A 14488-nucleotide genomic window follows, 5' to 3' on the forward strand; every position below is an offset into this window, starting at 1 on the left:
GTGACATTAAAAGCTGTTGTTCATAGGCTCATATGAGGGTTGAACCCAGCGGCACATGTAGAGATCAGATCCTTGAGTCAGCACACAAGATTTGCTGATTCCAGGGGAACTTTGTATCCAAACGCCATGTTTAATTTACTCAGAGAACAGGTGCAGCAGCAAACATCTCCAAATGCCATATGAAGAATTATCGTCACTCTACAACTGCAGGTGCGAGGCTTGGTTTTCTAACTTTGTTTTTAGAGATTATTTCCCCTTGTGTTTTAAAAATAATTTGTCACAACTAATATTTTCAATCATAAAACTGTTTAAAAAACAAAAGGTCTATGTCACCTAAGCTGACTAAGGTCTATAGTATAAGACCTTTACCATAAATGGTTTCATTATTTCTTTCTTTCTTGTCTAATTTTGTTAAAACAAGGCAGGTAAAGTTCTGTAAAAAATTTTCTCAGAATGAGTGAAGTGTCATACTCACCCTATCCTCTGGGTGGCGTTACAGTCGAGCCTTCAGTCAGATGACCAGATGATGACCAAAGCAGCTCTAAGACCTATATAAGAGAAAATGATAGATACAGGACAATCTCTTTCATCTCGGTCAGTGGATGATGGAGGAGAAAACATATTGCAGCTACTGTCACAGCTGAAGGTTTCCTGGCATATGGCTGTTTGGATTGATGTTCTCTGCACAAGGCCAGTCTTTTCACTGCATCATTCTCAAGGCTTCATTATGTGCTTTCACATAAGCGCCAGCCTGTCCACACAATTTTTAGGCCTTGGCTAGTTGTCACAGTTTACTTCAAGGAATATTTCTGAGGCTATGTTTGTTTATTTATTTGTTTTTAGGAAAATGCCACACAATGTATATTTAAAAGTAAAACTTAACACTGAAATATCAAACCAGCCCTGTGTGTGTTGTGTACGGGGGCCAGCTGGTGAGTGCTTGGAGCCGGTGTGAGTATAGGACCCGGGGGGTTACATTGGTGCCGTGACCCGGATGGGAGTGAGGTTTAGGGGGTGAGTGGAATGGAGGCCAGCTGGTAAATGCTGTGCAGGTAAACCCAACTTCCTTGATCTCAAGAGATCTCAAGAGATCTGACACTGACACTATAGACTGCAATCTTTAGCCTTGTTGGTGCGTCCGCCTCCCATGCCCGGCTATCCTGGTTCGAATCCCACTTGGAGATCGAGCAAGTAGGACATGGCGGTCACCATTACTCTGTCATATTGTGCAGTAATGAATAAGTATAAAGAAATTGCCATTAATAACTTAAAGTATACAATTACAAAATATGAGACGTGACAACGACATAATTTTTATTGCTGACACATGCTTGAATTTAGGCCTTTTTGTTTTTGTGTTGACTTATTTAGCCAATATCCTTTGCAAAATGTTCTAGGTTCAAGGCTAAATTCACCAATTACCCCCTCCCCCACTCCCCCAAAAAAGATAAATAAATTAATTAATTAAAAATAAAAATCTGGAATACTATGCAAGTGCTGTACTGGACTGACCATATATATATATTCTGTTAAACAAATTTTAAACATAAGATAACATTCTTAAGTTGTGGACATATATAAATATTTATGAGCTATGAGAACCTAATTAATATCGCTGCTTCTTTTTTTAATGCTTAATATAACACTTCTGAGTCAAGGCTCATTAGAAATAATGAGTCTATTATGCAAAAGGCTTATTACATAATCCCCCCAAAACAAATATTTCATCGGGTTTTTGACGTAAGTTAAACCACAGGTGCTCATTTTGGAGAATGAATAAATGAATAAAGAGGGAGAGAGGCGAGTTCACTGATTCAAACCGCTTGCGGTCTGCTCCCTGTAAAAGTGAACAGGCAAACAGTATACAGGTGCATCTCAATAAATTAGAATGACGTGGAAAAGTTCATTTATTTCAGCAATTCAACTCAAACTGTGAAACTTGTGTATTAAATAAATTCAGTTGCACACAGACTGAAGTAGTTTAAGTCTTTGGTTCTTTCAATTATGATGATTTTGGCACATTTAACAAAAACCCACCAATTCACTATCTCAACAAATAAGAATAATTCATAAGACCAATATATATATATATATATATATATATATATATATATATATATATATATATATATACACATTTTTAGTGAATTGTTGGCCTTCTGAAAAGTATGTTCATTTACTGTACATGTACTAAATACTTGGTAGGGGCTCCTTTTGCTTTAATTACTGCCTCAATTCGGTGTGGCATGGAGGTGATCAGTTTGTGGCACTGCTGAGGTGGGATGAAATACTAAATTCAAATGAAATACAAAACTTGTTCTCATCTGAAAAGAGGACTTTGGACCACTTGGCAACAGTCCAGTTCTTCTTTTCCTTAGCCCAGGTAAGACGCCTCTGAAATTGTCTGTGGTTCAGGAATGGCTTAACAAGAGGAATATGACAACTTTAGCCAGATTCCTTGACTCGTCTGGATGCCTTAACCCCAGCCTCAGTCCAGTCCTTGTGAAGTTCACTCAAATTCTTGAATCGATTTTGCTTGACACTCCTCATAAGGCTGCGGTACTCTCGGTTGGTTGTGCATCTTTTTCTTCCACAATTTTTCCTTCTACTCAACTTTCTGTTAACATGTGTGGATACAGCACTCTGTGAACAGCCAGCTTCTTTGGAAATGAATGTTTGTGGCTTACCCTCCTTGTGAAGGGTGTCAATGATTGTCTTCTGAACAACTGTCGGATCAGCAGTCTTTCCCATGATTGTGTAGCTTAGTGAACCAAACTGAGAGACCTTTTTGAAGGTTCAGGAAACCTTTGCAGGTGTTTTGAGTCGATTAGCTGATTGGCATGCCACTATATTCTAATTTACTGAGATAGTGAATTGGTGTGTTTTTGTTAAATATGAGCCAAAATCATCACAATTGAAAGAACCAAACACTTAAACTACTTCAGTCTGTGTGCACTGAATTTATTTAATACACGAGTTTCACAATTTGAGTTGAATTACTGAAATAAATGAACTTTGTCAAGCATATTTCTTTACTGATTCGGATGATCAGGAGAAAAATATGCAGATCAATATTAAATCGAATATCAACATTAAAATGGACATGAAATTAAAACATTTTACACTACACAAATAATATTTTTTTTTCTAATATTTAATCAAAACTTGCTGTTAAACTGATATGACTTTATTACAGACTTCAAGTATGGACCATGACAAATATTGTATAGCTCTGTTTAGTGGAAAACTAATGATGAAAAATTAAGGTAAAGAAAATTTTTGGGTACACTATCCATTTAATTATATAATAAAATTACAATAAACATTTGTAATATCATATAACATTTTGATGACTTTCTTTTTGTGATGCAAAAATGATGTCATAATGACAATACAATGGAGACTCCACTGAATGTGGTGCCTAATAAATATACTGATAAATAAGACTAATAAATAATAAATATACTGAAATTATATTGCATTGAAATTAGCATCCTCTTTTAATACTTAATGTTATCTTTTAACAATTACAGTTTTCACATATCAAAGTTTCATCAATGGCCAAGGTCAGGATTTTCATTAAATAATAATTTAAATTTCAGTTTGTATGTATCAAATTTTGCAAGATTTTCTATAAAGGCACAGATGGACAAATTAAACGGGTAAGAAAAAGAGGTAGAGAATGATAAGAATAGCATTCATGAAGGAAACAGTAGAGGAACAGAAGAAAGGGCTCACAAAGCATGATTGAAACAATATTTTATTAGAAAAGAAAAGCATTAGAAACACTTTGCACCCGCTCAGTGCCAGCATGTTGGAATATCCAGCAACTGCATACATTGCCACACGAGTTAAATCTCCAGCACAATGATTGAGTTACACCATGAAATGCACAAGACACAAATCTTCAGATGTAGATATTTCAGTGATCATAATCAACACCAGGTATATCTGTTATGTAATTCTTATCTACAATACCTATCTTGAAAAACAAAACAAAAACAATAACGTCATCATTATTCATGGAAACGACAAAAAAATGTATTATCCTTGATGGTACACACACTCCAGCTCTCAAGTGGCACAGAATAATAGACAAAAAGCATGTGTTTTTGTTGAATATTCATAGTCTTCAATTATAAAACACAATCTCATATGATGTGAAGAGGGTTGGAGTGTAATGTTCTGAAAACCAAACCATCTATCAAGTCTCTTATAAAGCTAATGAGCTCTGGCACACCTGTGCTCCTGCTAATTTCCCCACACACATGACCGGGACGCTGTGAGATGGGCAGAAAGAGAGAGAAAACATGAGAGCAGACTAAAGTTTAAGGAGAATTTCTGCTACTCAAGGGCATTTCGAGTGAACTGAAAGGCCGGCCTGTAACAGCACCTTTGTTAGAAATTTATTCGGTATATAACTGACCAGAGAACCATTTAAATGCATTAAGTGTAGTGCTTGATCAGCAAGAGTTGAAATATGTGACCATGGACGACGAAACCAGACTTAAGTGTAAATTTTTTCGAAATTGAGATTTATACATCACCTGAAAGCTGAACAAATAAACTTTTAATTGATGTATGGTTTATTACTATCGGACAATATTTGGCTGAAAATCTGGAATCTGAGGGTGCAAAAAAAAAAAAATGTATACTGAGAAAATCACCTTTGAAGTTGTCCAAATGAATTCTTAGCAATGCATATTACTAATCAAAAATTAAATTTTGATATATTTACGGTAGGAAATTTACAAAATATCTTCATGGAACATGATCTTTACTTAATATACTAATGTTTTTTGGCATAAAAGAAATGCCGATAATTTTGACCCATATTTAATTTTTTTTTGGCTATTGCTACAAATAAACCCCAGCAACTCAAGACTGGTTTTGTGGTCCAGGGTCACATATATGAAAGCCCTGTTTGCCATTAAATAAAACAAGACCTTTTCTCAGAATTCACCAAATTTTGAGATATTAACTCAGAATTTGGACTTTTCTTACTTGTAATTACAAGTTTACATTTCACAATTCATTATATCTTAGAAAATTTTTATATTTTGAGTTTAGATACCACAACTTTGCATTTATATCTCAATTATATATATACAGTATATATATATATATATATATATATATATATATACACATACATTGAAAAAAGCTTCTATGCATTAGATATAAAATAATACTGTATATACTACCTCTAATATTTTTCCTTGTACTCTCACTGGAAGCAAGGAATCAACTTTTTCTCATGATGCAGACCTAACTATGAGCAAAAATTTTATATTTTAGTGTCACATACTTTTAGGAAGTACAGTTGCGATGAATGGAAATGCTTACAGACAGCTGTCTCCAGATATTATAGACTTTCTTGACCGTAATGCCTAATAAAGGCTACTAAAATTGTGAATAAAAACAAATACCGACATACTGTTGTCCATAAAGTCTCATAAAAATACCTTATATGTTTGAATAAATAAATCTTTTGTCTAAAAAAATTACAGCACCGCTCGTTTAATACATTTTTACACATAATTAGTTTAGGCCCAACAACAATAGGAATACATTAAATGACCAAACACAGCAAAAGCTGAGGCTACGTAGAGTGACATCAAACTATGTTAATAAGCAATGCCAATTTTAACATATGCACATTCTGTTGACTAGCTGGTTTAGAGTCAACCTCTACCACCAAATCTTTTTGATTAGGGGTTAGGGATTGGCTTATACATGATATTTAGGCAGGAACTGAACTTGTCAGCCTTCTATAAACCATCTCTGTTTACATCTTGCATAAAATGAGATTGGTATGACTTTACAATAAGGTTCAATTTGTTAACATGACTGTAGTTAATGTAAAGGGTTTCATAAACAATACGCACTGCATTTATTAATCAAAGTTAATGTTTTTTTTTTACTTATTCAAACATATTTAACTATATTTTCATTTCAGGTGGTATAAACTAACATCATTATACAATAGCATTATTTATACATGATTCATTTATAGTATGATGAAGTAACAGTGAACAATAATATATTTCTATTCAAATGAATAAAATTAAGATATATTAATAAAATAGTCGACATTGTTAACAACCTATTAAAAAAATTTTTTTTGGATAATTGGATAATATACAATTTAAATAAAATAAAATTGCTAAAACTGAAATAAAAATAAACCCAATTAAAAATATATTAAAAAACTATAACTATAAAAGTCTATAAATAATATAACAATAACAGTGATTAATAAAAACATGTTGTTTATTGCACCTAATGATGACAAATTGACTCTTATTGTAAAGTGTTACTAGGAGATATTTTTTGAAGCTAATAAGATAACATTAATTTAAAAAGTGGACTCCTCAGACATTGCCAAAGCTTTGTGTGTAGAAGAATCAAGATTCCTCAGTAACTAAAAAAAATAATGCTTTGCACAATCAGTCATTTCTGTCCAGCACAACTACATAATAAATATCATAAATAAATAATAAATGTAATAAATAAGTAAAAAAATCTCAAAACATTACCATTTACATCATAGAGGAGTCACATACTGTATATTGCTACATAAACAAAACAGCTTTGAAACACTATTCATTAAAAGTAAATGAATAAATGTGCAACCATTTGTACAGAACAGTTGTAATAAGTGAGATGAGTGACACGACTGCCCTCTATTTGATGCATTCTGTTCATACTAGACGTCCCGAGATAACATTCACTAAATGTTCCCGCTAGTGTGATGTTGTTGTCTGTAGTATGGCAGATTCTCTCGCTTTCTCTATGACATGCCAGGCTCTCTGATGCCTGCTGTGAGTCACAGATGGCCCCATAATGACTGGAATTGCTAAAGGATCAGGTCCAATTCATTTGCGACCTATTCTCTGGTCGGGGTGCAGGCCTTTAGGGGAAGTGGTGTGTCAACTAGACCAGAGAGACAGCAGTATGACAACAGAACCCTACTGTATTCTATATCCGAACACACTCTAAGTCGAACTCCGCAGACTATTAAAAGCTTTTCTTCACTAGCTTTTGTGAATGTCTTCCAAATTGGAACAGTTTTTGTACCTTTAAAATGAGTGCATGAATTTCTAACATATCTTGGTAGTATGTGTACGCTAAAACATTTTTTTTGCATCATTTGTGATTAAAGATGTATATATGACCAAAGGTATGTCGTCAACTAGGGGTGTAACAATACATTGCGTCATAATATATCATAATACAGAAATGCAATAAATTGTATCGTGGATAGCGACAATATGTATTGTGTGTATATTTCGATATACTTAGATATTTTGAACAATGTGGGTAACCAAACAGTTGTCGGTAGCCATTGATTTCTATAGTTTTTTTTTTCCCTCCATATATGGAAGTCAATGGCTACCATCAACTGTTTTGTTAACCACATTCTTCAAAATATCTTATGTCTCCAACAGCTGCAAGAAATTCATAGAGGTTTAGAACAAGTGGAGGGTGAGTAAATATGTGACCCTGGAACATTTCCATTGATGCATGTTTTGTTAGGACTGGAAAATATTTGTCAGAGATAAAATCTTTTTTTTTTTTTCTTTTTCTTTTTTACAAATAAATCTAAATATTAAGGAAGATGGAACATGATTTTTACTTAATATACTAATGTGTTTTTTTTTTTTTTTTTTTGGCATAAAATGAAAAATCAATCATTTTGACCCATACAATGTATTGTTGACTACTACTACAAATATACTCATGCAATTTATGACTGATTTTGTGGTCCAGGGTCACATATGACAGAATTTGCCATTCGGGTGAACTCTCTATTTAACTAATTTTGGCTCTGTTTGCATCGTGAGAGTACCTTATTTTGAGGAAATATAGTGCATTTTGCATCGAATCAAACCATGAGACGAGTGTATTGTTACACCCCATCAACAACCCTTTTGAATGAACAGATTAATCCCACCCCCAACTCGCGCCATTGGTTGAAACACAGTATTTATACTTTTCTAGGAAATAAATCTTATGTTGTGCTACATATCCATATTAAATTGTATAAGGGATAAGGTAAAAAACACCTTTAAATCATATCTAAATCGAATGTAATGCATTCCAGATGATTCCCATCTTAGCAAGGTACGTAGCTATTATTTTCTTAGAATGTAGTTGGAATCCCTTTCCTCTCCCTCTCATATCTAAGATGGCTTGGCGCAGCATACTTGCGGCTTTACTTATTTCCATGGGGCAAGACCTCATTCTGTCTATCAGTTAAGTTAAAGATTGCCTGAACAACACCAAAGGAGTGGCCAATTTGCATTGTGGATACATTAAAAAAATGGAAGTTCTTCATGAGTGCCTGAAGCCATCCACATCAAAGAGCCATCAGTCTAAGCAGCTTGCTGTAAGAGGGTATGGCTTATTAGCAGAGTACATTAGAACATTCATAAAGATACACATGAAAAACAACTCCAAACCTTTGAAAGCTACTAATGGAAGAAGAAGAATGCATAGAGTTTACACCTGCAAGCTGCCATAAAAAGGTCTAAATGGTTCTATTATCCATGTACGGCCATCAAATAACATCCTGCCCCATAAGGCCACAGTGACCTTCAGAATAATGCCTGTTCACGACCCCCCAACACCAACGACTTTAGACTAAATAGAGAGAAGTATGAAAAACGGCGGTTTTCACACTAAAGCTGATGGTGTGAACCCAAAACCATTTGGTTAGGGAGAAACTGGCTTCTGAAATCATGAAAACAAACACGCATCAAGAAAAAGGGTTCATGTGGAGCCAAGCATGATTCACAATTGTTATGAAAGGAATCCAGCCTTATTTGTGAATGCCAGAAGCTATTGATGTCATATTTTTTAGTATACAGTACAAACACTAGCATTCAAAGGTTTGGGTAAAGGTTCGATTTATGGTCACCAAGACTGCATTGATTTGATCAAAAATGCTAAAGAGGAATATTGTAAAATATTATTTAAAATAAGTGTTTTTTTCTATTTGAATATATATTAAAATGTAATTTGCTCCTGTGATGCAAAGCTGAATTTTCAGCAGTCATTACTTCGGACTTCAGTGTCACATGATCTTCAGAAATCATTCTGATATGCTGATTTGGTGCCCAAGAAACATTTCTTATTGTTAGCAATGTTTGAAACAGTCGTGCTGAATTTTTTTTTTTTTTTTTTTGTACAAAAATTCTTTGACAAACAGCAAGATTAAATGAAAATCATTTATTTGAAGTAGATACATTTTGCTACAGTACATTAAAAATGGCTGACACTTTTGATCAAGTTAATGCATCCTTGCTGAATACAAGTTTTTTTATTATTATTATTTTACTGACACCAAACTTTTGAATGGTAGTACTTATAGTACTGTTGAGGTCAGTGTCTCTATTATTGTACAGTATGCCTGGAAGTCACAATTTCTCAGTTTAGGGACTGTATGATTGTGTTTTGGGGTGTGGGCCTACAGTGTATGTTTTACATTTGAGGGACTGTTACTGGCATATAATATGGAGACATGAGTTATGCCAAAAGCAAAACGTGACAAATGATTCCTAAACTTCTGAAATGATCACATATAAGTATGTTGGCAGAATGTACATTCTTTCCACCTAAATGACTTCCACACATTGGGATAGGGAAGTAATTAGTATTTCTGTAAATCCCAAAACCTGAGTTATTCAAAATAGTTCATTAGAAAGACCATGACGATAAACATTGAAAAATGAAATTGTGTACCACTGACATTTAGATTATTTGCATGACTTTAGCTACTCTATATACTCATGAGATGTATCTCCTGTGTGTATACCGATATATTAGTTGTTATTTGATATATGACCATTTTTGTGTTCTGGTAGGTATGTTTCAGCGCGACACTTTTGTAAGCACAACGGTCTCGGCTAGTGAGCGATAATCGTTGGTGAGTTAAAAACAAAAACAGTCAACAGATTGTCAACCAGTTCTGAGAGACGGCTTCTCTTTTCTCCATTAGAGAACAAAAACACCACGTATCCGGATTTCTCTTGTGTTTTGAACCATTTGTTTTGTTGAGCGTTACCGTTCTGAGGTGGCCGAAGTCCACAGAGGTGAGCTGAAATAAACAATACTCGAGGCGCAGCGATGGCAGCGAAGTGGCTGTGTCCATCTCCACTCCTCTTCCCCCTGTGCTCCGAAATGAAAGCTGGTGGAGCGGACTTTTACAGTGGGACGTCCTGCACACAATGCTACGCGCTGACCCGCGACGGGTCACAAGAGATCTTCGTAGTCCAGGAGTTTTGAGTGCTGCCGTGTTTTCCAAAGTCGAAACAGACGGAAATCAAAGTACATCTCAATCATCTCTTTGCCTGAAAAAAAAATAGGGGAACAGAGAAAGATATATATGCATGATATAGAATTCAATGTGAGCACGTCTCTCTATGATGAACAGACACTTCCATATAGATTTGCTCAGGCGGTAATTGGAAAACAGCAAGCAGTGGGGGACAATATAGATAAAGACAGAATGAAGAGGGACAATTAAGATTTAGAGAAAGAGATGGGTGGGGTGAGTTGTAAAGTTCAGTTGAAAGACTTCTAAACTTCCTTTAAATGGTTTCCTATAAAGGGCATGCCATTAAAGGTGAGCATTAAAGACGTAGTTCAACCAAAAAGTGAAAACCTGTCATAATACTCGCATTCATGTCATTCCAAACATCGCATATGGGTTTGATACAACATGATTGAATGACAAAATGTAATTCCTTAAATAATATGCACAGTGTCAGTACACATACCTTTAAAAGTTTTAGGTTTTGTGAGAATGTTTTTGAAAGAAGTCCCTTATGCTGTATTTACTTGATAAAACATACAGTAAAAACAGTAATGCAGTAAAATATAATTTATTATAATTTGAATAAATTAAAATTAATATATGAATATATTTTCAAATGCAGTTTATTCCAGTGATGGCAAAGCTGAATTTTCACCTAAGCTATTTTATTTGTATACAAACAATAACAGAACAAATTTAAACTGTACAAGTCTGGACTGACGTGAAGGTCAGAATTCGCATTTTCGGGTGAAGAATCCCTTTACATAACATGCAGTGAATGTCTTACAGTATTCCTCCATTAACAACTTCTACATTTCACATCATGCATGGAAGAGTCTGTTTATGTGTTTTTATTTGCGTGTAGGAGTGTGAGCATAAGCACATTTCAGCTGTTTTATCGCAGACAGTCTCACCCTGAGCGGAGAGCTCCAGCGGTGACTCAAACGTGACAGAATAAGGCCTCATCAGGTTCTTCAGTTTCTGGAACAGCTGTTGGCACATGATAAGCCAAGACATTAATAATCCGCTTTTTTTCTCCCACAACACAGCTCTCTCACTCTCTCCTTCACTCGCTCTTTGACTCAAGGAGGTTAGTTAGGGATAACAGGAGCCTCCATGTTTGTGGCCCTGGATAAATCTCACACGGGCAACTGGAAAGGCAAACGAGAAGCTTCAAAGGAACCCAGTTAAGATCTTAACATCCATGCAACACTCTGAGAGGCTTCAGAACCCAGACAGAGATTAAAGATGAATTTACACACACACAGATTTTCTCTTCCTGCTCATCCTGTGAGGGACGCCAGTGCCTTACAAAGAGAATAAAGATGAAACGTGACTACAACGCTAAGGGGGACCTCACAAACAAATGCTGCAATATTCATAGAGCTCTCCTTTGAGAAAAACGTACATTGATATTCACTTGCGAAGGCCAAATTCTGTCGGCAGATAACCCAGCATGCGTTCACAAACTCACACAAGTCAGTCATCCTCCTTGTGTCAATCACAAGCATGCAAACGAACGCAGTTCTCGGGAATGGGGGCGCCTCTTGGGCAATGACACACAGCGAATGAGATTTACGCTGAACCCGTCTCCATAGAAACGCATTCGTACATTAGGTTCCAGGGGCTGCATGAATGTGTCCCTGGGGTGTAATCTCGGGGTTCCTGTCATATAACACTTGTTACCAAACAGACGGAATGAGCTGAAAGTCAAGGCCGACCCTAAAGGACAGATGGAGATTTGCATCCAAGTCTCAAGGAAATCTCCGATTTATTTTGATGTTGATGATCACAGCTACTAGTTTATTTACAATACATTTCAGAAATTTGGGATTTTTTTAATGGTTTGGAAATACATTAAGGGCCCTATAATACACCCGGCGCAATGCAACGCAAGGCACAGTTCTAAAAAAGAGGTGTGATCAGGCGCATTGCTAGCACAATGCTATTTTAAGAAGCTGAAAAAAGACTATGCCATAGACCAGCTCAAACCTGGTCTAAAGTCTGGCGCAATTTTTTCTATTTTATTTAAAGAGCGTACACATTGCTTATTAAACACAGGGACGCACAGCAGCACACAAAATTAAAAAAAATTAAAGGATTGCAATGCATGAGATTTTTTGGTAGGCTAATTAAATATACACTGTGTATTTCAGTACTTAAACTAAAAGAAATGTAAAGTTATGCCTTGGCAACTAGCTTAGATATATGTTTTTTTAAATATATAATATATATATATATATATATATATATATATATATATATATATATATATATATATATAATTTGTCGCTCAAAAACATTTGTAATGATTATATTATTTTAGTTAAAAAAATATGTATTGATATTTTGAGATTTATTTCAGTTAACATTTATTTTATGTAACAATTTTTTTTTTATTAAATTGTTTTATTTAAATATTACACAAATCTTCAATGTAATTTTTGACCAACTTCTGAACAATCACCGAAGTCAAATTTGGATTCATTACATTAAAATAAGATAATATGAAGTATTTCCAGAAACTAAAGTGCACTTGACAGGAAAGAGTAAGAACACTTCCACAAACTGCTATGAATAGATGGTTACAGAGCACTGAGGCATAAACATAGAAGCTTGAGATCTATGAAAGATTCAGTACTGGACAGGAAAGGGTTATTTTAAGTTATATAACCAGGGGAAAAAATGCTGTCAGGCATGATGGTGATAGACAGAGATCTGTTATATAGAGAAATTGAGAGATGCATGCCTGTGTCTAAAGAGATGAGAACCGAACATGGCCACAGCATGCCCCAAAGGGATCATTTCTAAATATAATGCAGAAACTCATTACATAAATACTGTGGACTTGCTGTTTCAGAACTTAAAATACCTTCTCTCCATTCGGATTGCCCAGGACGTAGCAACCCATGATGTGGATGAGGTTTGGCTCTGGATTCACTTTGCTCATAAACCGACTCAGACGTTTCCAAAACCTGCAAGTACACCACAAACACATGAGCGAATCACTCAGATAATAGTTCTCTTTTTATTAAACACTAAAGGGATATCAAGACGAGGCTTTTCTATGGATCTTACTCACTGGCTCATGTCTTCCTCTTTCTCGACCTTGGCAAAAGTGGCCACTTTATTCTTCAGCAGGTACAGGTGCCCCGGGCCGCCCTGAGAAAGAAAATTACACATTTGAGACCTTACATAACATCAAACTCAAAGAAACAGAAGACCAGAACACTGCCCTCTGAACTGAGAGAGAAGAGAGAGAGAGAGACACCTGAGAATTATTGTGCATCTGAACACACAACCATTATGCAAAATCAAACCCAAATCATCAAACTGAGACACCGCAGATTCGCTCTGGTGCACTTACAGTCTCATTTTCTTGTGCATTTGTTGGCTTTGTTTTTCTCTCACCTGACAGAAGATCAACATGCGCCAGATCTTACAGCCCCTCCTGTAGGCTGTCAGTCTCTTCTCAATCTCCTCTGCACACAAAACAAACACAATGCTAGTCACATTGAGTGCCATTATATGCATGATCGCAACCTATTTGCCTATTACCCTAATTTTACTTTACATGAAAGGGTCTATAATCATGGATCTGACAGTTAATTCAATATTTAAAGCTGCAGTAGGTAACTTTTGTAAATATATATTTTTTACATATTTGTTAAACCTGTCATTATGTCCTGACAGTAGAATATGAGACAGATAATCTGTGAAAAAGTTCAAGCTCCTCTGGCTCCTCCCAGTGGTCCTATTGCCACGGACCGCTCCCGGTAAGAAATCAACCAATCAGAGCTGCGGTTCGTAACTTTGTTTGTGTTCAAAATGTAGTAAAATGTATATAATAAGCGAGTACACCATGAATCCATTTTCCAAACCGTGTTTTTAGCTTGTCCTGAATCACTAGGGTGCACCTATAATAAGTGTTTATATTCGGACTATTTTAGATTGCTTCGGGGATACTGCGGCGGAGTAACCCAGTACCTTTGTGATTCTTCATAGACATAAACAGAGAGAAGTAGTTCCGTCTACGATGTTCTTCCGCAAGACGCAAGCAGTTCTGTTTATTAACCGCTAGAGCGTCAAAAGTTACCTACCGCAGCTTTAAGTGAGGAAGAAAATTAGTTCATTTCCAAAAATCATGCAACACCCTAATCTTATATT

General features: G+C 35.5%; 1 protein-coding gene across 1 annotated transcript in view; it reads right to left on the reverse strand.

Annotated features, from left to right (window-relative positions):
* Positions 1 to 3752: 3752 nt before the first annotated feature.
* The window catches only part of LOC127941409 (NMDA receptor synaptonuclear signaling and neuronal migration factor-like), a 36978-nt gene continuing 26242 nt past the window's right edge, over positions 3753 to 14488 (reverse strand). The window contains exons 11-15 of the mRNA XM_052536412.1: positions 13733 to 13803; positions 13404 to 13483; positions 13194 to 13296; positions 11236 to 11311; positions 3753 to 10355 (exon numbers count right to left, since the gene is read on the reverse strand). Coding sequence (XP_052392372.1) covers positions 10258 to 10355; positions 11236 to 11311; positions 13194 to 13296; positions 13404 to 13483; positions 13733 to 13803 — 428 coding nt within the window. The 3' untranslated portion in view covers positions 3753 to 10257. The remainder of the gene's footprint in view (positions 10356 to 11235; positions 11312 to 13193; positions 13297 to 13403; positions 13484 to 13732; positions 13804 to 14488) is intronic.

Source organism: Carassius gibelio, chromosome A21, assembly GCF_023724105.1.
Source record: "Carassius gibelio isolate Cgi1373 ecotype wild population from Czech Republic chromosome A21, carGib1.2-hapl.c, whole genome shotgun sequence".
Classification (NCBI taxonomy): Eukaryota; Metazoa; Chordata; class Actinopteri; order Cypriniformes; family Cyprinidae; genus Carassius; species Carassius gibelio.